This window comes from Phaethon lepturus, unplaced genomic scaffold, assembly GCF_000687285.1.
Source record: "Phaethon lepturus isolate BGI_N335 unplaced genomic scaffold, ASM68728v1 scaffold20791, whole genome shotgun sequence".
Lineage (NCBI taxonomy): Eukaryota > Metazoa > Chordata > Aves > Phaethontiformes > Phaethontidae > Phaethon > Phaethon lepturus.
In genome coordinates this window covers 251-27,831 of record NW_010517254.1, presented here as the reverse complement: position 1 = coordinate 27,831, position 27,581 = coordinate 251, and the positions used below count along the sequence as shown (strand labels likewise).

The 27,581-nt window shown below is 46.1% G+C and overlaps 1 protein-coding gene across 1 annotated transcript in view; it reads right to left on the bottom strand.

Annotated features, from left to right (window-relative positions):
• Positions 1 to 27,581, bottom strand: part of SETD1B (SET domain containing 1B) — a 49,700-nt gene that overhangs the window by 21,893 nt on the left and 226 nt on the right. The window contains exons 2-5 of the mRNA XM_010296343.1: positions 27,121 to 27,219; positions 26,350 to 26,620; positions 23,113 to 23,225; positions 19,193 to 20,368 (exon numbers count right to left, since the gene is read on the bottom strand). Of these exons, the coding sequence (XP_010294645.1) occupies positions 19,193 to 20,368; positions 23,113 to 23,225; positions 26,350 to 26,620; positions 27,121 to 27,219 (1,659 nt within the window). The remainder of the gene's footprint in view (positions 1 to 19,192; positions 20,369 to 23,112; positions 23,226 to 26,349; positions 26,621 to 27,120; positions 27,220 to 27,581) is intronic.

Below are 27,581 nucleotides of genomic sequence, written 5' to 3'. Positions count from 1 at the left end.
AAAGAGATTAAGCAGCAGGGAGAAACAGATCAAAAAGACAGGGGTGGAAGGGGAGAATACACAAGGTTAGGAAAGAGGTCAAGCCAGAAGAAGATCATCTACAAGGAATTCTTTAAAGAAAGTTAAGAGGAATGAATATTTAAAGCGGATGAGCAGTTACAGGAAAGTCGTATCTAAGGAGGAAAAACATGGGCACCAACTGAGTGAGAGAGATCAAGATGCAGAAGGAAAAACCAAAGGGAGACATAGAAAGATCTTTTGTTATATGAATTTCTTTTCATTCACCTGCCTGAAGCTGGATTTACTGCGGTTGCTACCAAATACCTCTCAGGGTAGAGCTGAAAGTAGCTATGTTGTCCGCCCAAAGAAACCACCTTCTAGCTGGCCTCCCTCTTTGCTCTCACAAGGGGAAAAAAGTGAGCTGATACGTGGCATACATTCTGCTATGAGGATGTCACAGCCATCACTGACAAAAAACGGTGTCAATCAGTCCTGGAGTTCACCTGCACATTTCTGAGGGCATCTGGTACAATGCCTCCCGAAAACCTCCCTTCAGCCCACGGAGAGAAAAGCCATTTCCAACTAAATTAATTTGTGCTGCCATCTTTACTTTGCATTAATTAAATTAAGAGTTAGCAAAACAGGTATTTAATTATAGGCATGACACATTTTTCCAAAGGTGTTTTAATGATGCAAATTTGTTGGGAGAGATTCACGTCAGCACAACTAGTTATAAATGGCCTCGTTCATTGTTCACCCAAAATGCTAACTGCCACCTTTAATATTGGTACAACACACTTCAGCCCTGGCAGAGCCTTTTCAGTTAAGTGAAGGGAACATCCTGAGATCTCACTCCTGGATAGTTACAGGGTAGAGAGCCACCGAATGCAGGGTATCTGTCTCATTTCCGAGCAATACCCAGCATTTAGCAAGCAAATGTTCATACCTGCGGAAAAAAGAAACTACATCCTAATATTTGCATGCAGATTTGGCAGTTTCCAGATGCGAAGAGGCTGTTCTCTCCCCGACCCAGAGGAGCACTGACACTGCAGCAGAGGCTGGGAGCTTCATCGTACGTGCCATTCGGTACCTTTCCTACGGGCAGAGGAACTTCACATGCTTTCATTTCCTTTTTAAAATGCCATCTGATAAAGAATTTACTCAGAATTTCAGAATGCATTTTGAATACCATCAGCTCAGAGTTAATTTCACTGAAATATTCTGCTGGGTACCAAGTTACTTACATTTGAGGTAGGGAACCTAAATCACTGAACTTAGCAACTACTCTGACATAGCCTGGCTGATCTCTGGTGCATCAAAACAATGAAAAAGAGGATCAATGGCATTCAGCACAATGCAAGGTCATTAGCTTTAATGAAGTGAAGCATCCCATGCTTGCAAGAAATAGCAAATCTTTAAGCCTGCTTGCAACTTGCTCTCAAGGAAACCAAACAGAACAAAACAATAAAAAAAATCACTCCTTAGGCCCTAAAACTTAGAAAAAACTTTCTAAAACTTAGAAAACTCCATATTTTAATACTGACATCTTTGCCATTTCAAATGTTAAGCAGCAGCTTTTCAATAAAGCTAGAACTAAAATCAGAAGTCACTCTTGGACAAAAGGTTTTCCTAAGCTTGGTTTTGGATTAAGTCCATCCAATGATTTAAAAAAAAAAAAAAATAAAAAAATCACCCTTTATCCTTACAAAAAAGTGCAGAAAGAAAAACCTCCAGAGGTGATGGGGAGAGGACAACTGACCAAACAAGGTCACACAGCAAGCCGCTGATGGAGTTGAGAACAGACTCTGGGTGCCTCCAACTACCTGTTCCCCGTCTCTGGCTGCCTTCCCACGTCAAGCTCACGCTGCCCACACTCTGCGTTTGATAAGGGAAGCGGCCCAAGTGTGATATGCTGCAATGCCAGGGTGAAAACAGCCCATGTTCTCCAACACACAACCCTTTCTTCTCAGACTCCTTCAGCAGAGCACACTAAAGGGAATGAGACATTTCAAACCTGCCATGTTTCTTACAACATTGTCCAGAACAAAAGGGAAGCCTGAGGATGCAAACCAGCCACCTGTAACTCTTCCTCAAAGACAAAATTTCAATGAAAAACTCCTTTAAAAATATACAAGCCCATTCAAGTTTGGCCTGGAGAATCCCACCACTTTGCTAACAGAGTGAATTACCTCTTGCAGTCCAAAATCTACATTTTGGAGCACAGCGAGGGCTTCAGAGAGTATTGCTTTGTTCATTTTTCATCTGCTTTTAGCGAGAGAGGAGTTTGCAGCTTCCATACATTCTTGGCAAAGCACATAAAGAGGAGCCGAGCCTCCAAATTGCCCTCTTTGCTTACTGGGAGCGCGACACTTGGGCACAAGGACAGGGCAGAGGGACCGCGCTAAGCATTCACACCTCAGGGCGTCAGGCATGAACCAGGCAGACTCAACACTGTATTTACAATACACAGAAATATTTTTACTTTGCTAACTATAATTATAGCTCTCCCTCTGAAAGAACACACACAAGGGTGGTACTTCACTGGTGTTGAAGTGGAGCACAGGAGGGCAGAGCTGCCCAAAGTGGTTTGCCATCAGTTTAGCTACAGCAGCAAAAAAACCCCAGAGCAAACCGCTGCCTGCACCTTCCCGGGTGAGCTTCCAAGCCTGTTCAGATAACTGTGCCATCACCAGCACCCATGGTGGCTCGCTGCAGCCAGCACACCACCACTGCAGCCTGGATCCACGCTGAGGTTTGTTTACTGCCTCCTCCCCGGATGCTCCAGATCGGTTAGTCACGTCTTTCAACCTCCTTTGGGCAGCTAAGAGAGCACCCGTCCTCCTGCTGCTGTCAGAGCACGCGGTTACAATCACGGCAGCTTTTAGTTGGGACAAAAACCAGCTTTCGGGGGTATTTCACTATAATAAAATGCCCAGCTCACAAACAGGCAAACGGAAAGATTAACACACTATCGATCAGTGATTATAAGTATCTTCAGCAACGTGTATTTCTATCGCAAGAACATGAGATTGCAGGATTTTTATATAGCTATATATTTACCCAGCCCTTTGCAAATCTAACTCACAGGTAAAGGTTGCAAATGAAGCACAGCAGAACACAGACAGATCAGGGCTACGGACTCATCACCACGTCCTACAAAAAACCAGGCACCAAAAAGGCTGCGACAGCGATTGCAGCTGGCAACAGCCAGATTTCTGGCAGGAGAAGTTACTTGGGTGTTTTGTTTCTTTATTATTGATTGCAAAAGTACCTCTCACTACCTGAAAAAGAAAATTCAAGCTCTATGAATGACAATATCCTACCTGACACACACACTGTCTTGGCACAGCTTGTGTTTTGGTCTAGTATTTATTAGCAGCGCTGCTCTGGCACGGACTATCCTCCGACACCTACAGGGCTGCGCAACGAGTAAAACAAGTGACAATAATATTCAAGTGCTCATTGTAAACAAACAGCACTGTAAACACCAGCCTAACTTATGCCACTTTTTTTTGTTGTTCTACTGCCAAGAGGGAACTTTAAGTTGATGCCTCAAACCACAGAAGGAACGAGGGAGAATTCCCCAGAAGTCCCTGTCGGTCCCAGAACGGGGGGATGTGGGTGAGGAAAAGCCACCGCGATGCTTGTTTGCGTCTCGCAATGTGCTGCCTCAGGTGCTGGCCCTAATGAGACAGTCCTGCACGTGGGGAGATGCCACAAGTTGGGATTTGGAAGTACGTGAGGAAGGAGCTCACCTGGACTTTCAGTGTGTGGCAGGAGGGGTACTCGAAGGGAGGGAAGTGTGTGGACCTAATGCTTACAAAGGGAAAAGGTCTTCCTGCTCGCTTCCAGTGTTTCCTGACACTAGAAACTAAGTAAATCGACTTGTGTTTTAAGGACAGCAAGAGAGCTGGAAGGCTGCTCACTAGTCCATGCCATCATTAGAAAAATCTAGTGAATTCAGATCATAAAATGAGCTAAAACCACAGAAGCGCCAAAGACGGTATCCCAGCCTCATGCAAATCTGCACCACCAGTTTCCTGCAGGCCATCAGATGTCGGCTCGAGCATCTGAGATGGGTCTCAACACTTCAAGGCACCTTTTGAGACTCCAGAGGGGGTTATCCTCTGCCTTCTCCCCGCAGAGCAATAAAATAACATCAATGTCTCCAAGGAAAGGAACGGAGCAGTAGCTTAAGTCAGTATTGCCCAAAGCAAAGCCCAAGGACCACAGATGTGACACGGGACGTGAAGCAGTGGTCCGCAAAAAAAAGAAAAATAGAAGAAAATAAATGCAACAATTGAACATGAGGGAGTCAGGCTATTTTTGCTTGACTATAAATAGAAGCTCCAGTGGCTGTGGAAGCTACATGGATTCTTCTTTGCAGAAGTTGAGATGCATCCTGCAGTAAGAAACATCCACTTAGGCTGCCTCTAAGCATCTTCATGAGGCTAAAAACTGCTTCTATTTAACAAGAGATCCAGGGAAGGACAGGCAACTCTAGGTGAAGCAAAGAGGATGGAGATGGGAACGAAATGCAGTGTGATTAGTAGTCTGAGGTAACCAGATCTTCACTGATCTAGAAACAAGATGACTTGAGAAACATGATCCCAAAGGGAGAAGACTCAACCAGCATTCAGAACTTTCAAAAATCCCTTCTCTTGGCAAGAGAGCACCATACTTTATTTTTTAACACAAGCTCCAAGAGCCCACTGCAAGAGCTTCCTAGGATAGCAAGCCTCAGAGCCATAAATTAACCCAGCAGGAAAACAACTGCCAGATTTGCCTCAGCAGAAAGCCTAAGGAGGTGAATTGTCAAAGAGGGCAATAACTTGCCAAGGGGTTTGCTCTGTTAATGTTGAGTGCATTACCTTCCAGAAAAGGGGATGGTTTAATTCAAGTATTTCTCCCTTCAGTAAGGGAAAGGAGGCTCTGAACTGCAAGCTTCACAGCATACGATGTGGTTATACCGTTCCTGTTGACAAGATCACTGAAGAAAGGATATCTGGAGAAGCCAGACGTTGCCCCTGGGCTCCCAGCACTCACAAGAGGCTCTCCGGTGTCCGCAGGGACATCTCCAGGAAGACTGCAGGCTAACTGGGTCCACATTCATCAATGCTGAGACTGGAAGCTTCCAGACCCCCTGACTGCACAGATTTGAGCCAAGACAAATGTGATCACACAACTGGGCAGATCACAAAATACAGTGAGAGTATGAGATGGGGAGTCACTGGCCCCCAGCCCAAGATCAAGGACGCCTGGGCAGCCTGTGCGTGCCCTGATGCGAAGCTTGCCTGGACGGTCGCCTCTTCTGCATTATATGAACAAATCCGAACTGGCAGGGCGAATGTGTGCCAATTCAGGGGCTGCGTCATGCAGCCATAGTGTTTTTCATCACATATGAAACACCCTAAAATTGGATTTACCATCTCTTGGAACCATGGCCTTTTCCCTCAAGTCTTAAGTAGATCTTATTAAGGGGAAAAAAAAGGTTTCTTTATGGGGGGAGGAGGAGGTAGGAAAAAGTAAGGAGGAAAAGAGAGAGGGGCGTTAACATTGGGGAGCCATGTAACAAGGCAGGCTCTTTCCACAGCAATGGTTGTTCTGGTTTCCTTATTTTAGATGGGGGGGAAGGGATAGCTGAAGAGCTATTTGCAATCTAACTTCAAAGGTTTTAGTCGGCTGGGAAGCTAAGTCATGCATAAAAGGATGGTAGAGTGGCAAGAAAATACCCCCTACAGATAAATTAGTCAGGGAATGTTCTCTGCTTCTCGCAAAGACTTTCATACAGCCAGACTGGCTTTACTCAGGTAAAGCCCTTTTCAGACACCAGGTTCAGTGATGCAGAGTCCTGGGAACAAGCCAGCCAAATCCAACAGAGGAACCAGTCTCTCTGAAAAAGAGAAAAGCAGCAGTAAGCTTGCAATGGGCTTCTCTGTTGCTTTCTACCATCTCAGCTATTATCAGCAGATTTTATTCTAAGGTCTGTCCAAACACAAAAGATGTAGAGCTTGAGGAAGCATCTCCCGCTCTAAAGATGCAAAGAAAACCAAGGAGTTCAGGAGAAATCACACTGTGTACAGAGAACTCATTTCCCAAATGATGCTGAAATACTCCGTTTTGTTCTTCACACGGATGTGCAGAAATGCATCCACATTTCTAGAGCGCAGAAGGAACTTTACAATCAAAGATAAAGGGAACTGGAAACGTTAGATCAGAGTTCACCTATAAGTAAAAAAAAAAAAGTGCAATAACTGCATGTGCAGAGTACACAGATACTTTGCAGTTCAGTGCCAGGCAGGAGCTCACACGGCATCCCCTGAGCTTACCCTCAAACTTAAACTGTAGGTCAAATGAAGCCATGAACTCAGACCTCGCTACCAACAGAGCAATAAGAAAGCAGGTAAGCTTGGAAAACAGTCTAGCTTCCCAGCTGATACAGTCTATTGAAGAACAGGTTGTACACATACTGTATTTAAACAAGTTCTAATCAGCAGAACTAGGCCAGTTTGATATTATTCTTCTTTTATGTACTACTACTATACCCTCGAGTACCTGAAATCACGTGGCTATTACAGTTACGGCAGCATTTTCAGTGCTCTGTTCAGCGCGCTCTGCGTTTCCAGTGTTAGTAGCAACAGCGGTTTCATTTGCAAGACCTGGACATCTGCAATGCAACCTGTGCAACATTGAGTCTCCTCAAGAGGGAGGGCAGCAACGAAGGAATCGAGGTCTTGAAGGACAACAGGCAAAAAAGAAGAGCTTTTGTTAGATCATTCATTAGTATCATCTTTTAATGCTCTTCTGCTCGCTGCCATCTGCTCTCAGACCCAGGTGCCATTAAGTATATCCTGAGGCAGCAGTTCAGACACTTGCCTTCTTCCTCAAGAGGCATCCCAAATGATGGGCCTGGCTTCTCCTGCCACTCTCCAAGAGCTTGAGCTATTCTTGCCCTGAATTTCTAGGGTGTCTTCCTGATCTGTCCATGTGGCTGGGAAGCAGAGGCCCAACTGTTTTTGGCACCTGCAAGCAAACCCAGGAGCCTGTAGCCCACAGCTGACAGAGGCAGCCCAGAACAGCCCTTTCCAAACAAGTACAGCTTTTACTCTCCAAAATGTGTGGAACAAGCAAGGGGAAAGAGGTGAAGTCCTGATTTTTAAGTGAACCTTTCCCTTTCCTGAACACTTTTGCAGAGATTTCATGAGCCCTCCACTGCTGGGCTGGGAGCTCACACAGACAGCACTACTCTCCTCCCAGCACCTCTCTTCTACCCCAATACCAACTATCTGAGCAGAAACAAGGAAGCGTGAAAGATGGAAAACTGTTAATAAGGTCTTTAGGGCCTTGTTATCATCTTGACTGCAGTCACGGTGGCAACACAGCATGGTTTCAAATAAGAAAACTTGTGGCCTTCTGCTCTGGAGACAGCCAATGCCATCATCCCAAGACAGGACGAACAGGACACCTGCGGTGTTTCTGCAATTCCCAACAAAACTGCTGCAGACAAGACAAGGATCCTTCATTCAGCCAGTCCACCCGACCCGATCTTGACAAAAAGCATTTAAAACCACTTTGGGTGAAGCTCCCACTGCACATGGTAAAAGTGCTCCGGGCCTGCTGGGACGTCGCAGCAGAGAATGGCCCCGGGGAACGAGAAGCTCCCAAGACAAAAATTTCTCCCTAACTTGCTGTGGCCAGGCTGCGAGCCCTTCGCAGCAGCGACCACAAACGATGACTGGCACCTTAATGAGCTTAGCAGAGGCTCTACTCATTTTCTGAGCATTACAACACAAGCTAACAAGTCCTTCCCAGCAAAGTGCCGTAGATGCATTAAAATCCAACTGGACCGCGGGAGACGCTTCACTCCAAGAAGCCTATTTCAAGCAGCTAACGAGCCTGAGTAGAGATGTTCTTCCTCAAAAGTAAGGGTGAGGCTAGCAAAAAACAGTTCCCCTTTGGTAACATTTCTCTTCTGTTACGGATCTTCTCTCTGGAGGCATCTTGAATTTTTCACTGCTTTATCTCCTGCTTAGATTTTCCTTCTCTTGCTGTACTTTGATTTAACTAAGTGCCATCAGAGAGGAGAGAATCAAGCACATCAGCTAAGGAACGTAACTTATTCATTAAAACATTAAAAATACTCCTCATTCTAAGACAAAGCCTAAAGCAATATCCAGCCAGAAATACCTTTGTCCCTCTCCAAAACCTGCTCAGTGAGGGAAAGGCAACGTTTTCCCCATACCACTCCTCTCGGGTGATGGAAACATAACCTTTGTGGCTGCCAACCGTTGACTTATCCCTTAACAAAAATAATCTTTGTGCAGGACATGACATTTCTCATGGCCTTCTAGAAGACACCAAACTTTTGCTATTAAACTATCCCCGCTATATGCAAAATAAATTGTGTAATCGCAATTGTTCTAAATTACCAGAGTGGAAATACCCCACAGCTGGGCTGCATTCCCACTGCCATTTGTGCAGGCATAAAATATTCAAAAAAGAGACAAGAGGTAAAGTATGCTGATTTCCTCACCTGTCCCCTAATTAGCAAGCAGGAGGTTTAAAACAAACACACGGAAACGCTTTTCACCTACAGCAAAACTGAGCTGTGCGCCTCATTGCCACAGGATACAGCAAAGACTCCGAAGCACAGATGGGTTTAAAAACGGATTAGACGTTTGTGGCAGACAGGTCCACCAGCAAATACTGAAGAAGATCACGTCCTAACGTGCCGGTCGCGCGTAGCAGAGGGACCCGAGGGGAGCACCACCGCACACGGCGCTGCTGCTTTGGCCCGGCGCGACCCGCTCTGACCTCCCACTGAAGGTCCTTCGGTAACCGAGAGGAAATAACCCCCACAACACAGACAAGCAAGGAAAGGTAAGGACGTGCCTTTGCCTTGCTTACTCATGAGTTAGTCCAAAGTCTCTTTCTGTTCTCTCTTGCAGCGAAGCCGTCATCGAGCGGTACCGCAGATGACCGACCGCTCAAGAGGAAGGGCTGCGTGCGCACGGGCAGAGCCGTTCAGCAGCAGCCAGTGCCAGGCGACCCACGCCCTGCTCCTCAGACCCACCACCCCAGCCCTCAGGCTCTTTCAGGCCTCCCCGTGTTGGCAACACTTATTTTACTCACATCCTTGGTACTTGCTTTAAAGAGCTTTGCTAAAAAGATCAAGATGAGCGCGAAAGCACGCGGCAGCACAGCATCGCTACAGCCCATCCTTGAGCAGACCTATCCAAACCACCCTCAATCACACAGCTCTTACTTTTATTTTTTAAAGCACCTTTCCCATTAGATTGGTTCATTAGTTTGAAGTTACATACGAACCCTTGAAAAGGCGGGTTACTCATTTAAAGAGCTATGTCAAACAGTTGTGAGAAAGGCACAAAACCAGCTCAACACAGCGCTCTGCTCACGCACCCCACGCACGGCTCGCTGGTTCAGGCGACCAGCTGGAAGACATGGGCATTTCTGATTTTTTTAGCAGTTGTGCAGGAACAGCTTGGCTTGGTGGTTTGCACATAATAGTTTTTTAGCCTCAGCACCTTTTGAAGCACCAGCGCTGCATGGTACTTCTTACACCACGTACCATAAGCAATACCTCTCGCTTACAGGATGGGATACTAAGGCTGTGCCTCGCTAGAACAGAGTTACGCTGCACGATACTCTTGATACCAGAGCTCAGTTAAAATAGTAAAAATACTGCAAAAACGGGGTCATAACAAGGCTCCAATAATCATCCTTCTTACAACTCAGTTTGTACATTTAGCCCCAAATTCACTTAACAATAAAATCTAATTGTAACACCCTCTCGATCCCAATTCAGAAGTCTAGAGACTACTATGAACTGCCCTTCTCTTTTTTGTGGGGTTTTTTTTTTAAAGGCACGGTACTATGTAAAGCTCGGGTTTTCTTCAGCTTGGACATTGAAAGCAGATCCACACAAACCCCTTCAGAGCGAAGACAGAGGCCATGCGGAAGCTGCACCTACTGCACAGTGGCTGACCGCCAAAAAACCCAGCGCAAACCCACCCGCGCCGCCCCTCACGTCTCCCTTGTCTGCTTCTTCCCCCCTCTCCGTGACCCCACAGCAACACCCAGCCAGCTGAGCAGGGCTGCAAAAGCCACCCGGGGTCCCCCCAAAGGACCGCGCACCTGCAGTAACCACGCCAAAAGGCACTTCCCTGACTGCAGCCCTTTGGTGGCCCGTGCATCCCAGCAGCGAGCCACGACAAGATATCCTCAAGCCGAAGTCTGAGCATCCAACCCAGCGGGGATCACAGCTTACTTCTGGTGTCCTGCAGCCAGGCTGGGCGCTCCCTGTGCGATGCCGGCTCCCGGGGAATTTAAAAGCAACCCCAGCATCAGGTCTCCACCCTCCATCAGGGCTCTGCTGGGGCCAGGCTGCCCTTCACCCCCAAACCCAGACCAACTTCCTTCCTGCTCCTCACTGACCTGGAACACGCCTCAGGTTTGCAAAACCATCTGCTGTTAGCACTTTTCTGATGTAATTTGGGAGACGCATCCCACCTGACGTTGTATCAACAAGCAAATAAACTGACTGAGATTCCCTTGTCAAAACGCATCCTTTCACACCATCTCCATGGCATATATTCAACCAGTAGATTGCCCTTTATGTTTTCCTGTAATTTGAATAATTTTAGGCGGTACTAAGGATTTTCATATTTTCCAAGTAATTTTTTTCCTGGACAATAGCAAAATTCTTGTAGCACCATGATCACAGTTGCTCACATTTATCCTTCAAAGACAGTATTTCAATTATCTGCACTGGAAACTCTCAGCCACATCTGCTGACCAAAATGCCACATTTGGCAACCGCTTAGCAACAAGGACTGAATTGGGAAACTGTTCCCAGAGCTATGCACCAACATTAAACCAGCTCCTGCTTCCACCAAATAACACTGCTATCACTTGAAATATGTGTATTTTGTTTTGCCTGGGACACACAAGGCACCAGAAATAACAAGCTCCTTTGGGAGAAGGGAAACCTGGATAGAAGCTACCTACTTCTGCAATCCTTCCCCCAGGCTCCAGAGGGAAGGTCTCCCTGACATGTGCGACATATGTTAACCCAGCACAGCGCGAGGATGACACACCACTTGGACATCAGCACAAAATCATACTTCTCGCTGTGAAACACAGGTCTTTTTGGGGAAAAAAATGGATATAAGAAAGGGACTCTTGCTCCACACCACCCACAAAAGCAGCAGACATCTGATTCCTTGACCAGGCCAGCAAAGGGCTGTTTCAACCCCAGGAAAAACAAAACACAGTCCTTCCTTCATGTCACCGAACCCGCACCACCCACAGCCCTCTTCTTCCGAAGGCTCCATGCCATTGCACTCAATGATACAGGGAATCCGGGCAGTGGTGAGCCTGAGGACATCCCACCTTGAATGCTTGAAGGTGCAGGCAGGGAGAAAAGAGGGGAAGGACTGGACCCTGGCGAGACCATCTTTGCTACTCCTTTTCCTCCCCACCATCTCCAGACCCTTTTTCCTAACTATCTCCCTGACTTACTGCCTGATACGGAGAGAGGGAGATACTGGGCGAAATGCAGGTGAGCTGGTCAAAGGTGTGTGATAAATTGCGCTTAGTGCGCAGTTATCAACTCCACGCAAACACATACTCCACCAAGCACACACGTGGAGAGCAGCCAGCAAATCCAAATGCCACTAAAAAGTGCCTAAGTCGAAACACCCAAGTCCCAACAAGTGAAAACTGGAAGTTCTGCTACAGCTGTCTGACCCTTTTGCAACCAAACCTCCAAACCGTAAGAACTGCTGCCAGCTTGGAGTTCAAGCAGCAGTTTCGTTTCCTCCCCGCGCCGTGCCTGCGCAGCGCTCGCTGTGCCCTCTATGCAAAGAGCGATTGCCGAAGCCCAAGCCGCGAACAACTTCCTTTACTCAAACTGCTCCTGAAGCAACGCTTTTGCAACGCCCGGAGGAGGGAACCTATTCCAACCTGGGGAGAAATGAGAAACTCCAGTTTGCTCTCTTGCTATTTTATATGCATCTTGACCTCATCGGGCCTGTCTGCACTGCTGGAAAGCAGCCACTGGCTTTATTTTAGCACTAAGCAAATAAAAAAACTTCTTTAAGACTTTTTTTTAAAACTTTTTTTTTTAAATACTTTGTTTTTAGGAGCTGAAAAATTTGAGCAACCACCTTCTCTTGATGAACAGGCATTTCCAAAAGCAAGCACTGCACTTCCATAATAAAGCCTGAGACAGCAGTAACATGTCTGGGTCAAAGGAGTCCTCGTGGGCAGGTACGTGATGCGCAGAGTTAACAAACTCATGGGTTTCGTTTTGAGTTTTGCCCCATCTTCACTAGGTACAAAACAAGTAACCCAAACTGAAAATTAAAGCTAATAGAAGGGGGGTGGCAAAGTCATGGGACTCAAGATTGATGCATACGGGAAAAAAAACGTTCTACTGGTGAACTGCATCTATTTAGAGGACTCCAGGAAAGGCAACAGCCAGCAGAAATTTGAATAAGCGCTCGTCTGTTCACTCTCTCTGTCAGACACAGACACATATAGAACACAGCGGCTGCTCCATCTTCTTCAAAACCAGACCCAGAAATTAGTGCTGTTCTGGCGGCTGCCAGCACAATATGTTAACAGCAATTATTTTCTCAATATTTCTGCTGATTACCTAACACACTGGCACATTTTCTCTGTGTCACTGCATGTTGCAATGCACGCTGCCATCCAGTGAGTTGTCTGCATTCCCTTGGTCACTTTTCACAACCATCAGATGCAAAATGCAACTAGAATAATAATGGCTTGGAGAAACTGCGAGGAAAACATGTCACTTCAATGTGAGGCTTCCCAGCCTGCATTTATGACATCCGAACATTCAATATCGTCCCTAAAACATGAGTGTTGAAAAGAATAGGAAGAACTCTTTAGGCAGCAAAAGGAAGACACCAAGGGCTCTCTAACTGTAAATGGTCTGCAGAGCTCAGACTTGCAAGTATTTTTCCGCCACAAGCTATATGCTATGGTTAAACATTGTAATTCACATCTAAGTTTCCAGCGCAGCAGAGCATCTGTAAATTACATAAACACAAAATAAGTAGTGCTCTACCTATTAACAAGCAATTCAATTATACGTACCCAGTCCACCAGGAATTGAAAATTTACAGAAAGTCACTGGTGGCAAAACAGAGAACGAACTGAGCTAGTGGCAAGAGTATAATCAGCAACAGTGATTTATAAAAAGGGATAGCAATGTCATTTCTATTAGGTATGCAAAATGCAAAAGCCTCAAAATCCTGGCCTGGTATGAGAGAGTGAAAGAACCACTCAGCCTCCCAACCACAGCCTGCTTTCTATTTTTCAGTTACACTCCAGAGCATTTCACCATTTCTAGTTCTGTTATCAACAAGAGACATGTTCTCTCATTTCACTGAAGTTGTTAGGTATCCAAAAAACCCACACCATCAACAGTCAAATATTTCTCAGTTTAGGTTTTCTCCCCCCCATGAGCATACGCATGTGAGGGGGTGCATCACGCGCAACACCGGGTGAATCCTATGCAATTCTGCTCCAAAAAAGTGACTGTAAAAGCTGACACTGGGCTTGTTACCTCTCGCTGCTTCCTATATTGAACACATTTGGCTGGTCAAGCCCTCTACTCTGCTAACCACCAGCCTTGCAAGCACTCCAAGAATCAAACTGGAGCCAAATACAAAAAGTCAAAAGTGAAAAAACAACTTGGCAAACACAAACAGGCTTCTCTACTTCGTGTAAATTTTTGTAGGAGCAGCGGGTTGTCGTGTGGTAAATGAATCAGACGTACAAGGAAGCAGTCCCTGCCTGTGGTCTTCCAATATCAGCTCTGAAGAAAAAGGTAAGGTAACAATACCGTGCATTTCCACTGCTTCAGGAGCCAGGACATCCTTACCTCGGCTGGGTTGTATGGGAACCGACCCTCAGCCCCGAGCATCCCCAGGAGGACGTAGGGCTGCAGTCCTGCCCAGTGCGCTCCATCCTCCAGATGCGGAGGCTGAACAGACCTCTGAGCTCTCGACAGGGTTCAGTGTAGTGTCATATTTAAATCACCTTTTGAGGGATTTGTGTGCTGCCTTTCTTTTCTGAACAAGCTTAAACTCCACAAGATCCCCTGAAGTCCCTGTGGCTTCTCACTGCTGCTGTGCATAGGTCAGGGAGGGCAGAACTGAACCCACAGTTTAAGCACCTCACTCTCATTTTAATTTCACAGGTTTAACACGGCGGGTGTAATTCACATGTAAAACCACAGCAGTCATCCAAATATTTGCTGCCTGGGCATTGGCTGGCTGCATTTCTGGAAATTCATGGTCATAACATATACCTATTTTTTTGAGTTTCCATTAGGAACCGGTTCTGTCAGGCATGATTGCATTTGTAAGAGCTCAGGAGGCAGGAAAATTTGAAAAAGTGTTTATGGGACTGGGCATAAATCACAGCGCTAAGTTTTTTCTCCCTTCTTCAATTAAAAAAAAAGACATTCAGAGCAACCATTCCCCACATCTACTCTCCCCGGCTCCTTCCAGAATGATGAATCCCACTCTAGCTGTAAATTGGATCCCAGGTGTATCCATATATATTATACATACATACCAGCTACTTATGGACATAAGCGCTCTTACACAGTTACTGTGGAAACCAAGGTATCAAATTTCCTGGCTCTTAAGACTCTACCTTCTAAGCCTTAATGTGCATTTACCTTGAATAAATCACTTCTGCACTCTCCAGCCCAGAAAAATCCCTTAGTAGAATGTGTTTGGGTTCATCTTTAGGATGCTCCATCTAACCCGCCACCAACGTCCCAGGAATGCAGTGCTGCCTCCGACCCCGCACGACCTACGGATGGGAGCAGGGTACAAGAGGAGAGAGCATCCTTCTGCCGGCAGAGACTGACTCGCTCCTGCACAGCACCGCTCCAAGGGGCATCGACCGCTCCTGGGACAACTGCTGCAGGTACTGCTGGTGGAGAAACCCCCTGCAGCTCCTCTCGCTGCCTGGACAGCATCGGGGCACTGCCTTCTCTCACAGGCACTCGTGACAACTAGAGGTTGAACTTGGCTCTGTAGGAAAGGGGAATCATTTACCTGCTACTAAAACACAGCCCTGTCTGGATGGGGATGCAGCAGCGTGGAGTGGCACAAGACACGATGCAGTGACTTGTGGAGAATGTCATCACATCCTGCTAACGCTCCAGAGGGACAATGTGACACTTCAACATAAATTTCTTCCAGTTCTGGCTGCGACCACACAAGAACCCGAAGATACTTCAATGCGAAGTGCAAATTCAGCCCAGATGTAACCTCAGGGACTTCAGCAGAGCTCATTGTAGGGCTGAGCCTGACCCACCTCATCTATGTGTAAGCGCAGCTCAGAAATTCTCCCTGGAAAACTGCAAGATGATCTGCTGCACACACACAGCTTGTCACAGGGATGTCGATGCTGTCCCGTAAGAGGCACCTCGGCATCCAGCACAGCATTAAAAACATTCACAACAGCCTCTGAGACACTGAGGGGTGCTGGTGACAGCAGTGGCTTTCAGGGTCTCTAGGGCGGCTGTGCACCGTGAGACTTCCAGTTTGCTCCCCAAACCATTTGCTAAAATTCACAGCAAGCAGCTGTGAGAACTGCTCTCACCTCATTTGTGTTTCAAGTTCATTATTTTTATGATTATCTTTGACATTTTTAAGATACCCCTCCCACCACAGTAACTAGGTACTTAGCCAAACTACCAGGAAGACAGGAGTCTGTTGATCCCTCAATTAAAAAGTACTTTTTAAAGTACTTACTTATAAAACTGGAAAAATACCATTGTCCAGCATACAGTCTTCCTATTACACACTAGTTACGTACACAAACTAAAATGTTCATAAGCTGAAACATGAAAGGTATCATCAATATACAACAAAGTGACGTGTTATAATCCTGTCACCCTCTCCAGCATGCACAGCCAGGGCCTCTTCCTGTAACAAGCCAAGCAAAACCAAGACCTGGCTCAAATGGGATGTCAAAACGTCAAATTGTACTTACTTAACCTTTACACTTCTGAAATAGCAAAGATCCTGTGAGAAAGAAGTTATTACAATTCTTTCCTTGTTATCTCTCAGCAACATAGGAAGGAAAGTTTGTACATTGCTACCCTCAAGAAATTTCCTAAAATAACAATGCAGCTCATCTGTTCTCTTTCCTTGCCATCTTCTAGTTTCTTGAAAAAGCCCTCTCTGCCTTGTCTTCCTGGCTGGCAGGTTGCGCTGTTTGTAAAGGATCCCTTTTCTCCTCTTACCTCGTACTGCCCACATCCTGCTCTGTTCCACCTCTCAGTGCTCGTCCCTCGGCTAAGCTTAGCAGGACTTTCTCTGCAGACCATAATCACTGCTCTGAGATTAGTCGGAGTTAGGTGTTGCAGACAGATGCACAGCCCTTCCTCTCCCACACCCAAACTCCCTGCCAAGCTCTGGCGTAGGAGTATCATACCGGATCTTGAAATCAAACTCCGGGGTCTTGCATGATAAATCAGAGCAATTGCTGGGGCTTGGCTGTACCTCCTTTACTTACGGCAAGTCTGGGGTGGCTAACTTGCCTGACGATTTGACAGCGCTTCACCTATAGAACAAATGTTACCGTATTAGCAATCATTGACAAAAATCGTGCTTGTTTTGATGGAAAAGAGGAATAGGTCCTTGAAAAACACCTACTGTCTCAGGAAAAACTTCCCTGCAACTTTGTTGGCATCCTTATGAATCCTGAGATTTTCCCAGCTAGAGCACCCGCCCAAAGAGAGCTGGCCTGGGGCTGCTCTGACCCTTGAAGAGCCAAATATGAAGTAAATAAGAAGTTCAAACTCTCTGCCCTTTATTGCTTCCTTATGATACTTAATGAGCCCTCCCTATGCTAATATATCATTTCTGCTCTGCTCCCCACGCCACACAGCCACTAGAAATATTTGGGTCTGCCTTCCCTCTGTTTTGCTGGAGGATTCTCTGAAGGACTGAAAGTTGAATAGTGGTATCACAATAGGCTGAAGCCAGAGGTTCAGCTTTCCAGCCCTTAGACAGGCTCAATGCCCCTCTCTAACTCAGTTGGAAAGCTGCAGCTCAAATTTCAGCCTATGTTAAGTTACTGTTCAGCTCTGCTCCTTCAGCAAAAGAGAGGGAAGCCAGGAGAGCCTTTTTCTAAAGCAAAAAAAAAACGGGGGGGGGGAAGAAGGGCGGAGGAAGGAACCAAAAACACATGGAGATCATTTTTTGTGCATCAGAAGGAGCAATGAAAGGCACAGGCAACTTTTCAAACATGCCAGAATAGCTTAGTGTGATTTGTAACCAAGAGGAGGGACGAATACACAGCTCCAGCAACAAACATAAAACTTTTTTGGGGGAGGAGACAATTAAGGCAGCAATGACCTGCATGGAGACCCTGCAACCACCTTTCTGACTTCTGCAGAGGATCGAGGCATTTATATCATTTTGTATCACACAACCATCGACGTGAACTTCTGACACCAGCATCTCATTAAAGGGAGACAAGGACTTAACATGGGCTTCGACATCAGCACGCCGCTGCCCCGTATCACCACGTACAAATACAACATCCCAGCCAGTCCCCCAACACTGATCTCGGCTGCAGAAAGTGCCTGACCCCACATACCACGCTGGCATTCATCCATCTTTCTAAACATGCTCAGAATTGGCTGCAACCCACTTCCATGAGAGTAAGGACAGCAGATACAAGCCCAGAATGGCAAGGAGATGAGGGATGACTTCCTCATTTTTTTAGACAAACTAAGAGTATCCCCTCTTAAGCCTGCCAGACCGAGCTCAAGGAATCAAAACTCCATTCCTAATTAATACATCAACAGGTCCCACCAGCCAGGGACTTGCCTCCCAAGAGAGGAGCCTGGCCAGCCTAGATGATGAATGAGACCTCAAGCAGCTGAATTGTTTCAAAGGCTAAACTGGCAACTGCAAGGACAAGCAGGTTTGGAAAGGCATGTAGAAAAAACAAAATATCCACTACAGTTACTTTTTTTTCTATTTAGCACTGAGACCTGCACTATGTTACTGCTGCAGCGCATCTCCTCCAGTTAAGCACTCTGCAAAGCCTATACCTACAGGAGTAGCTCCCCCTCTCCTGAAATGCAGACACTTCTCGGGTGAAAAACCTCACGACTGCAGACCAGTAGAGGGAAATCCATTCTGCCAGCTTAACCCCAGCAAACCTTCATGAGTAAATTATTCTGCCACACTCAGGACATTTACACAAGACCAGCCTGCTTGGATGGTTGAGGTCCCCTTACTGCAGAGTTCTTGCACACCAGGGACAGCACTTTCATTTGCTTTCGTGACTATGATAAACACCAAGGAGAAAGGCTCTGGTAAAGATCTGTATTTTGACCATTCTTTGACACAGCAGAATAGGACCGACACATCCACTGCAGCGATACTCACATTTGTTGCAACAGACCTCCCAAACAGACACGCCATGCAACGTAATTTCTCTGTCTGCTGGCACCATTCCACACAGTTAAGCTCTCGCTGTCCCTTCAGCCACAGATGCCCCAGCAGAGGCTGCAAGCTCCGCTCTATTATTGGAAGACTCAGTGGAGCACATCCCCCACAAGCCAACTACCTCCCCCTTGCAACTGAGCAAAGCGAGTATTAAAACCCAGCAACTGTCTCCCGTTCAAACCAGATGGCATAAATAGCTGGAGAGCTATCAAACAAAGTATACATTCAATACTTCGGCATAACATGAAAGCCCCGTTAAGCTAGTGTGTGCATACATACACACCCACGCGCAGGGACCAAAGCAATGGCAGAAAGTGCTCGATTAACTCCTCTAGTGGCTTAAGTGTCTGTCGACACTCAGGACATTCACACAGCATGAGCACTGGCCAAACTTCCGTGGCTTGTGCAGTCCTTGAGCTCTCCTGAAGCTATAAATTGCAGCAGGCTGCTATTATAAACAGGGAAAGCTGGAGACTGGCAAGTTGATTAAGACCATCACTTTGTGTCATGACTAACTCATTTCCAGCTGCCTTGAGTAAAAGAAAAAGACACCAAAAACCCTACACTCTAACAACATTAAAAGAGCGATTCCCTGCCCTGTCCAGCTCTGGGGATATGCATGAAGCTTCGTAACTCAGTTCCAGCTCACTTACCTCGTCCATTTTTTCTGATGTTGGAGTCTGGTCACCAGGCACCATTTCTTTAGCCTCCGAGGTCTCAATTTTGGAGGTCCTGCTCAGCTGATCAATGGGAGTCATGCCGGCCTCTGACGTCCCCCGGGAATTCTGACTCAGAGAAGCCGTCCCAGGGATGGGCTCGTCATCGTCAGAGTCAGGTAACGGCGTTGGGCTAATGTCCTCCAGACCTGTGCTGGAAGGGCGCGACGAAGGCGTCTGACCTCTGTAACCGGGCTGAGAGTTCGAACCGTACATTGGGATGGGAGAGAGCTGGGAAGAAGAAGAGGAGATAGGGCTACCTTCCATTCGGACCTCATTATCCGAGTCATGCTCGTTAAGAAAGGGTAACTTTGTTCTCTGCTCTTTTAAGAGCATCTCAATCCTTGAGTCTAAACTGTTATGCTGCATTTCCGACTCCATGGTGGGGGTGCCGGGGGTCTCGCTTCTCTCTGGAGTCTGAGAGAAGGATGCTGTGCTCGGTTCAGGAACAGAGTTCGAATCGGGCAAGGGCGGAGGCTCCTCCTGTTTCTCCTTCACCGGGACAAAATCGATGTTAGTGGCAGCGCTGCTTTCCACAACCATCTCGGTGGGAGGTGGCGCAGGTCTTCGGTACTCTGGTTCCCTGGAAGTTTGGGGAAACTGCTGTTCATCAGATTGGGGAAATACAGCTGGTGCTTGGTAGGGAGAGAAGGCAGATTTGTAGCTCGAAGAACTAGAGTGGCTCAGGGGAGGAGTGTGAGAGAACTGAACTGGCTCCTGCTGATGGGATTTGTACGTACTAAACTGATGCTCCGTCCCTCGGTAAACACCTGCCGAGTTATGAACATAGTGATGTCCCGGTCGACGGTTGTAGGCATCTGTGAATTTTGTTTCATGTCTCCTGGGTTTGTACCCACTGTCCTGCCCAAAATGGTACACAGGCGTTGTCTGACGACTAGAATAGGTGGAATCCTGGGAAAACGGTGTCCCTAACCGTGGGGTGTGAGGTGTTCCTTGGGACTGTGGGGTAAATTGGCTGTACGAGTTTGGGGTATCTTGCCGACAGCTGGAATAGGCTGTGTCATGGGAAAACGGCGTGCTACTGTTTGGGGTAACAGAAGATCCCGCAGAAGAAAGGTTACTGTCTTTCAGGCGCTTCAGGGAATCCGTCAACTATAAAGACAGAAGATAGAAAAGCACCTAAGCACACACTTTTTAAAACATATTTGTCTGATCCATTGAGGAGCCGAGTACCCAGGAGTTCGCACTGATTTCCATTGCAAAAAAATAAGAATAGGTTACAGCATCCCTGAAAACACAAACCATTAACCATTATTAACAGTTCCCTTTGATTTAAAAGAAAAAGGCAAGCAAAGAGGGACATGTTTATAAGAGGAGGAAGAAGAAAGCAGAAAAAATAGTATTCCTTATAAGCTACACCCAAAAGCATCAGGTGAACAGGAGACTTGCACAATGCTTTTAGCTAAACGAGTTTCAATTTCCATCAGCTACATAAGGCTTGTCTAAATCACAAATAGGAAAGAAAACTAAGAACATTCTGAGATATTAAATTATCAATTTAATTTTTTTGGCGAACACATCAAAACATACAATTCAGCAAACTGTCAGCCTGCAGCCAAACCTGTGCAGCAGGGCTTTGTGTTGGTTCAGCCGAGGGAGCTGACCCACCACCCTCCCTACCAAACGTTCATCTGTAACAAGAAGGGAGAAGGCCACAGGTACAAAAAGCACAAAAAGTTCTCAGCTCCTAAAAACACATTTTAAACCCCTTCCCAAAGACAAATGCTCAGGTAGAGCACTACCAAATGATGGCATTTGAAACTGAAACCCTACAAGACTACAGAGCAGCCAAGTAATTGGCTCTGCAACTCCCTTCACAGGCACATTCAGGGGGTTTCTAGGAGCAGCCCTGCTCCAGCTCAGACTCTGCTGAGTCATAACAGTACCATGCTAATCATCAGCACCAGAATCAATTTGCCATAATGCAAAGCAAGAGCTCAGTGAGAATCCTCCTGGTAGCAAAACAGGCAGGACTGAGCTCCAACTCCCCAAAAGCACACCAGGATAGCTAACTGGTGAGAGCACAAGCTGGCTGCTACTCTCCCAAGCACTCGTAGGTAAAGAGACCCTTAAAACAACCTGTTTATAGCATGCCAGCACCATCAAACCCAAGCTGAGCTCTCGCCTGCCTGCTACACTCGCACACACCTCACCCACTCAATAGTGTGGACTTGCTCTTGCTGTGACCCTGGAGACCATGACCACATGGACAATCAGAGAAGCTTCTTCCTCAACTGTTCTAAAACCCACAGAGAGGGTCAAGAACCAGCCATGTGCCTCCTGCTACAATCCACATCTCTGCACCTTTGGTGCAGACGTGAAGCGGATTGTTTTTTAGTGGGGTTTGGGGATTTGGCCTGGAGGCAGGGATTGTGGCTTGCAGAACTGTCAGGTCTCTGCTGCTCTGCATGAGGGCAGAAAGCAAATGTCAGTATTTTACTAAGCTACAACAAGCAAAGGAGCTTGTTGGCAGATTCTAGTGACAAGAACATGATGCAAACAGTTAAAATTACCCACAAAGCAATAATTTTGGTGGTAATTGGGGAAAAAAATAAATTCAGAATAATAATATAATACATGAACACAACAGCTAGAGAAACAATCTTAAAGATAATTACAGCAGGGACTACTTTGGGGGATACCATCAATTACGTGTTTTGCTGTTAACCCTGAAAAAAGAGTAAGAACAAATCTGACCATCTTTATTTGAGGTATGCTGTAACCAGCAGAAATTAAAAGCTAGGCCCTGCTCATACTGGATTCCCAGCAAAATCATCACTTGCCTCCCTCCTGCCTTTAAGAACACTTTGCTGGGAAGTAAGGAAGAATCAGCTTCTTTAAGAGGCTCTGATTTTCTTAAGAGGATACTGGGCTTTTGCCTTGTTGCTGTTGGGGTGGTTGGTGGGAGAAGAGAAGAATTTTATTTTTTCAGATCAATGGGATTTTCACATTCCATGTGAAAACATCCAATCACAGAATTAATTAAATTATGGCATTTAAAGAAGTCGTAAGAGTGCAGAGAAGTACAGAGAAGAAAGAAACACTCTGAAAAATCTCTTTCCAATTTGATGCCTTAAAGTGGGTTCCTAAGCCACAATCAGGAGCCAAAGTAAATTTAGACAAGCCAAGGGGGCTGACGACTTCACAAAAACAGGCTTCACTTCCCCCTCATCCCCCCATCCCAGTGGGGTTCATGGGGGAGCAAGTAACTGTACAAGGCCATTTAGAGAATTATCCCCTAAATATTGAGGGACCCCTGGAAGCCCTCAGGAATTCTGTCCCCTGCTTTTACTAACAACTGATTCCGGTGACTAATCAAGATTCTGGAAAAATTGATGCCACTCTTCAAGATTTGACACTTTCCCTCTTTTAGCCTTTAAGCAAGTCTGAAGAGCATACGCACTAAGGATTATATACTGCAGACACTAGGCCAAACGTACCACTGTAAATCATTCCCCCTGACTTCAAGGGAATAATCTCATCTCAGGGACAGATCTGATCCAGTCCTCTTAACTGCAGGAATTTCTAATGTTAATAGGGCACACACTGTCGGTTCTGTAGGTATTTTTCATTCTGGAAGACAAAAAGCACTTACCACGCTATGCAGACACCGGCATACAGATTAGCCACATGCACTGCGTTCGCACAGAGTTACATTTGCTATGGCAATTACGAGCAAGTTATATTTAAATGTGAATTAGTAACATCCGTTGAAACTATGGCAAGACACACAAAAAAGAAGCTAAATTAAAAGTGTTAAAACACTAACGCTAATGATGCGTTTCTTCAGAATTTTCTAGAAAGTTATTCTTAAAAAAAAAGCCAAGCAAACATACCTGGAGAGTTTCATTCACAGTTGGCGATACATCCTGTTCGGTGCCTACGGGAAGGGTCTGAGGAGTGTAAAGACCATTAACGAGCAGTTCGTAGAATCGCATGCGGGTTTCACCTGTGCAGACCACAATGGAAGAGTTGATTAAACAGAAATAACAAAGCCTATGTAAAAATACATATTCTTGACACCCGCACAACCCTGCCACTGCTCCCAACCTGCTGCATCCATGCGGCAGAGAAGCAGGTATCGCCTCTGAGGCTTGTAGGGATCATTTTTAAATAATCTGCTGGGCAAGTGAAGTCAGACATTCCCTTCTCCAGCCAACGCAAGGAGGTTTCTAAATCCTTTTTCCTCTTCTCAGCCTGTTGGGCAGCTCTGCTCTTTACCATGCTTTCTGGAGAGCAGCAGTTTCCCTCCCCTCCAAAGTGCCAAGCAAATAGCTTGCAGAATTGAGAAGTGAAACTCTCACCCAAGGGACAAGCCTCTGCCAACACCCAGAGCCACTTCAGAAAGCTCTCCCAACACACCTTGCTAGTGGAAACTGGCTGTTATTACTGCAGACACGATGCATGGGAATGCTGAGGACAAAACCGTTAACGTTGCTTTTCCAAAAAGACACAGACAAATCCTTTTTTTTTTCTCCCCCCCTAGTTTAAGGTGTGCTCAGAGGCATCCTTCAAAGAATAAAAGCCAGAGAAGCAAACTGTCCCATATATTGTTACTGTCTTTTCATTCCTAAGTTCTACAAAGACACAGTTTCTTAACATTGGGTTTTTCATTACTACAAAAACCCAATCCCACTTATTTCGCAGTCTGTAAGAAATCTGTTACCAGCTTCAAGGGCAACAGAATCACGCCCCGCAACTGCCTGAATTTTGCTCTGAAAGATGAATACTTAGAAAAACGGACAGACCCAGCACCTGAGCCCAGAAAACTAATTCAGGCAAGATCTCCCCTGGAACAGGACTATTTTCATGAGGAAGTCCTGCAGAATCAAACCCCAAACTCCCTGTGAATCACTCCATGCAATTTGAAAGCAAAGCACTGATTCTGTGTACTGGAACAGACTCATTTATCCTGAATAAACACTGCAGATGAGGTTATTTGGTTATCAAATCTCAGGTCACAAAGTCTTGAGCCACATCCTCAACCATGTCAACTGTTTTAGTTCAGCTCAAGTCATGACAAAATAGATCTCTTCAAGACAAGAGCTTGAAGAGCTGCTTGAAATATTAACACACACTGCTCCACCAAAAAGACAACAACACCGTGCATATGGAAGTGTTAGGCTTTCTTTAAAACTTGTTTTTAAATAAATACAAAGTAACTGTTAGAAAGTTTCATAATTCTCCCCATATCCCAAATATTATGCAGTAAAAGTTACACTTTCATTTTCAAAGAGGTTTATGAATGTGAAACGATTCCTATCTATTTCTCTAAGGAAAAGCAACTATTAAGTGCGTCCATTCTGTAGTTAAATAAACTGGGGCAGAAAAGTTGCTTTAAACTAGCCTGTTTTAGGATGAGGAAACTGGATTTATTAGTTCCAGATTACCAGCCCTGTGCTCTGGCCAGACAGATAAAACGACACTTTTTCTCCTAATATTTATTTTGCTAGACTATGAAAATCAAGTCAACCAATGTTTCATTCTCTTGAAAAGCTGAATACTAGAAAGAAATGTTGAAAACTATACATATAGAATGTCCTAACCTGCTAATGCTATTTTAGGAATAACGTTTTTACTTGATTTTGACAGCTTATAGCACACTGACAGCCTTACTCTTTTAGAATGAAAGAAATGCAACTGTGGAAAAAAACCCCAACACTATAAGCATAGAGCTGGCAAACAAAACAAGAATGCAATTTGAAACTAAGACTCCAATGTTTTCTCCCAAGAAACAGAAGCATAAACACCCCTTGTTTCCCTGATGCACAGCTAACTTTCCTCAACAGCTGCCTGTTCAAGACTTGCAGAGTAGTTTATAAACGGAAGAGAACAAGGAGGAATGTAGTACAATCAGTTTGTTTAAAATGCCTCTCATTAAGACATCCACCGCTTACGAGCCTGCTTTAGCTTACATTATTAAAATCTACAAATGGTTAATTTATTCTTAAATGTAATTTTTACCTTCAAATTTCAAAGCTAGCAAGGGAAGGAGCCTGCCTGTAAAAATTAGTGATACTGGAATTTCAAAGTATACATATGTAAGGTCAAGCTTAGCTCACAATAGAAAATATTATACTACTACTGTGGTTCTTCTTCTAACGGTGATCAGTAATGTCAATAAACATCCTACTATACCCTCTTACCACATGTGGCACACCAGCTACTCTATACATTGTGCACTAAATTGTTGAAACCTTTCAATGAAGAAAAATATCAGAATTTTTAAGAAAATGGTGTTAACAACGTCCTTGTCCCAAGAAAGGGCTTGGTAAGTCAGTTTTAAAGTAGAAACGCCTTGTTTGGAATGAAGAAGTACAAGCGGCAACTGATCTACACCTCCTCAGCTATAGACATTTTCTAAAATTCAGGCACATTTTAGCAAAGCCCTTCACTAACGCGCTTGGAGGAAACAGAAAAAGACAAAGCGGTGAAATGCAATGCTTTCATACTTCCAGAAACTTTATTGGGCTCCCCAGGGCCGGGCACCTCCACGACTCGGGGCTCCTGTCGCTTTAAGAGACAGTCTCACACTTACACACTCGCACACACACCGACAAGTGCTGCGTGTGCACTCTTTTGCTGCCAGCCTCGAGTTTGCAGCTAAGTGTCAGTGAAATGCCAGGCACACAGAGGACAGCACCCAGCCCCGCTGCCACCACCAGAATCCAGCGATCCGGGTCCCAGGAACCCCAAGGTTTGCCCAAAAACCCCCAAGTCTGCAAAAGCCAAGGCGCAGCGGGGTCCAGCAGCTCCGGGAGGTGGCCGAGTGGGGCCAGTCTGGGACACGGAGATGAGGGGCACGAGAGGCCTCCGAGGGCAGAGAGCAGGGTACAGGCAGGGGACGGGCAGGATGGCAGCATTTTGCAAATTACAGGGCTGTCTCCTAGCAACAGACAACACATTTGGCTCCACGTGACTTGCAAAGGCCCCAGAACCCAGACCCGCTCACCGGGGGACAGGAGCGCTCCCCTCGTTGTGTCTAATGGCCAGGCCCCCCTCTCGTTTTAGGAGAGGGACAGGCAGGGGCACTGCACGCCACAAACGCCTGAGGCCAAAACGTGCCCCCTCACCTTTCGTATCCAGCTCCACGTGGATGATGTTGCCCATGACGGAGGTGTTGTGAAGGTGCTGGACGGCCTCCCGGGCACCCTTGACGGTGGCAAAGATGACTTTGGCGATGCCCAGGTGCTTCTTGTTCTTGGGGTTGTAGAGGATCTCCACCTCTTCCACTTCGCCATATTTCTTGCACATGTCGGTCAAAAAGTTTTCGCGGATGTTGTCGTTCAGCTTGGCAAAGGTGACCTGCTTGGGAGGCACTGGCCCCACGTAAAACTCGTCAATCTGGAAACGGGCATGGGGCGGGGGGCGATAAAAATAATCGTCAGCGTTTTAACAAGCCTGGGGGAGGGCAGAAGGATGGCACGGGAGGGAAAGGGTTAAAGCAGCCTGCAAACTTTGGGGAAAGAAAACTGCCTCCAAGGCTCTAGGATGAGCCCCAGAGCTGAGCCCAGCTTCTGCCGCTGCAGCCATTCATTGAAACCGGCTCCATTCTGGGCTACAAATATGCATTTTGAGCAGTGCTGTCAGCAGAGAGCCCCCCTCCGCTGCCCTGCACCCAAGAAGCCCCCAGGACACAGTTCCAAAACCTTCAAGTGATCTCGTTAGACAGGTGCATTGATTTCTTGCTATCTTTGTAGAAGAGGGTCATTGTTAAACAGTTTGCCAAACAATAATAATGTTAGTAGGAATGTGACTGTCATTTAAACAGTCCATTAAACTATATGGAACTGAAGCTTCACTCCCAGATAAACAAGAACACAGAGCTAAGCCGGGGGCGGTACCTTGAATTTGGGGACAGACAGCTCCAACTCCTTAGTTTTGGTCCATATTCGCCCTATTCTGGGATCCCTGACACAATCCACAGGAGCGATTCCCGAGTTCTGGGAGGAGGAGAAAAAGCACAAAACCAGCAATAACAGGGTTTGAAATTTAAGACACAAATACAAGAAAAAATAAATCCCAAGGAAGCACAGGCTGTCTCAAGGGAAGGGGAAAGCACACACACGCACACATACACACACGTGTCAAATTGCAATACTGCTGGGAAATGCACACAGATTGGAAACACAGGAATAAAGCCGCAGGTTTGGGCTCCGTCTCGGGCTCCTGACAGTTGAATACAGAGTGTCAGGTGGCGGTAACTTTGGTGGCTGTCTGTGTCCCCCCCAGACCCCCCTCCCGCACACATGTGCTACGCCGGGGATTACCACGACCCGGAGGGACCCCCAGCCCCCAAAACGCC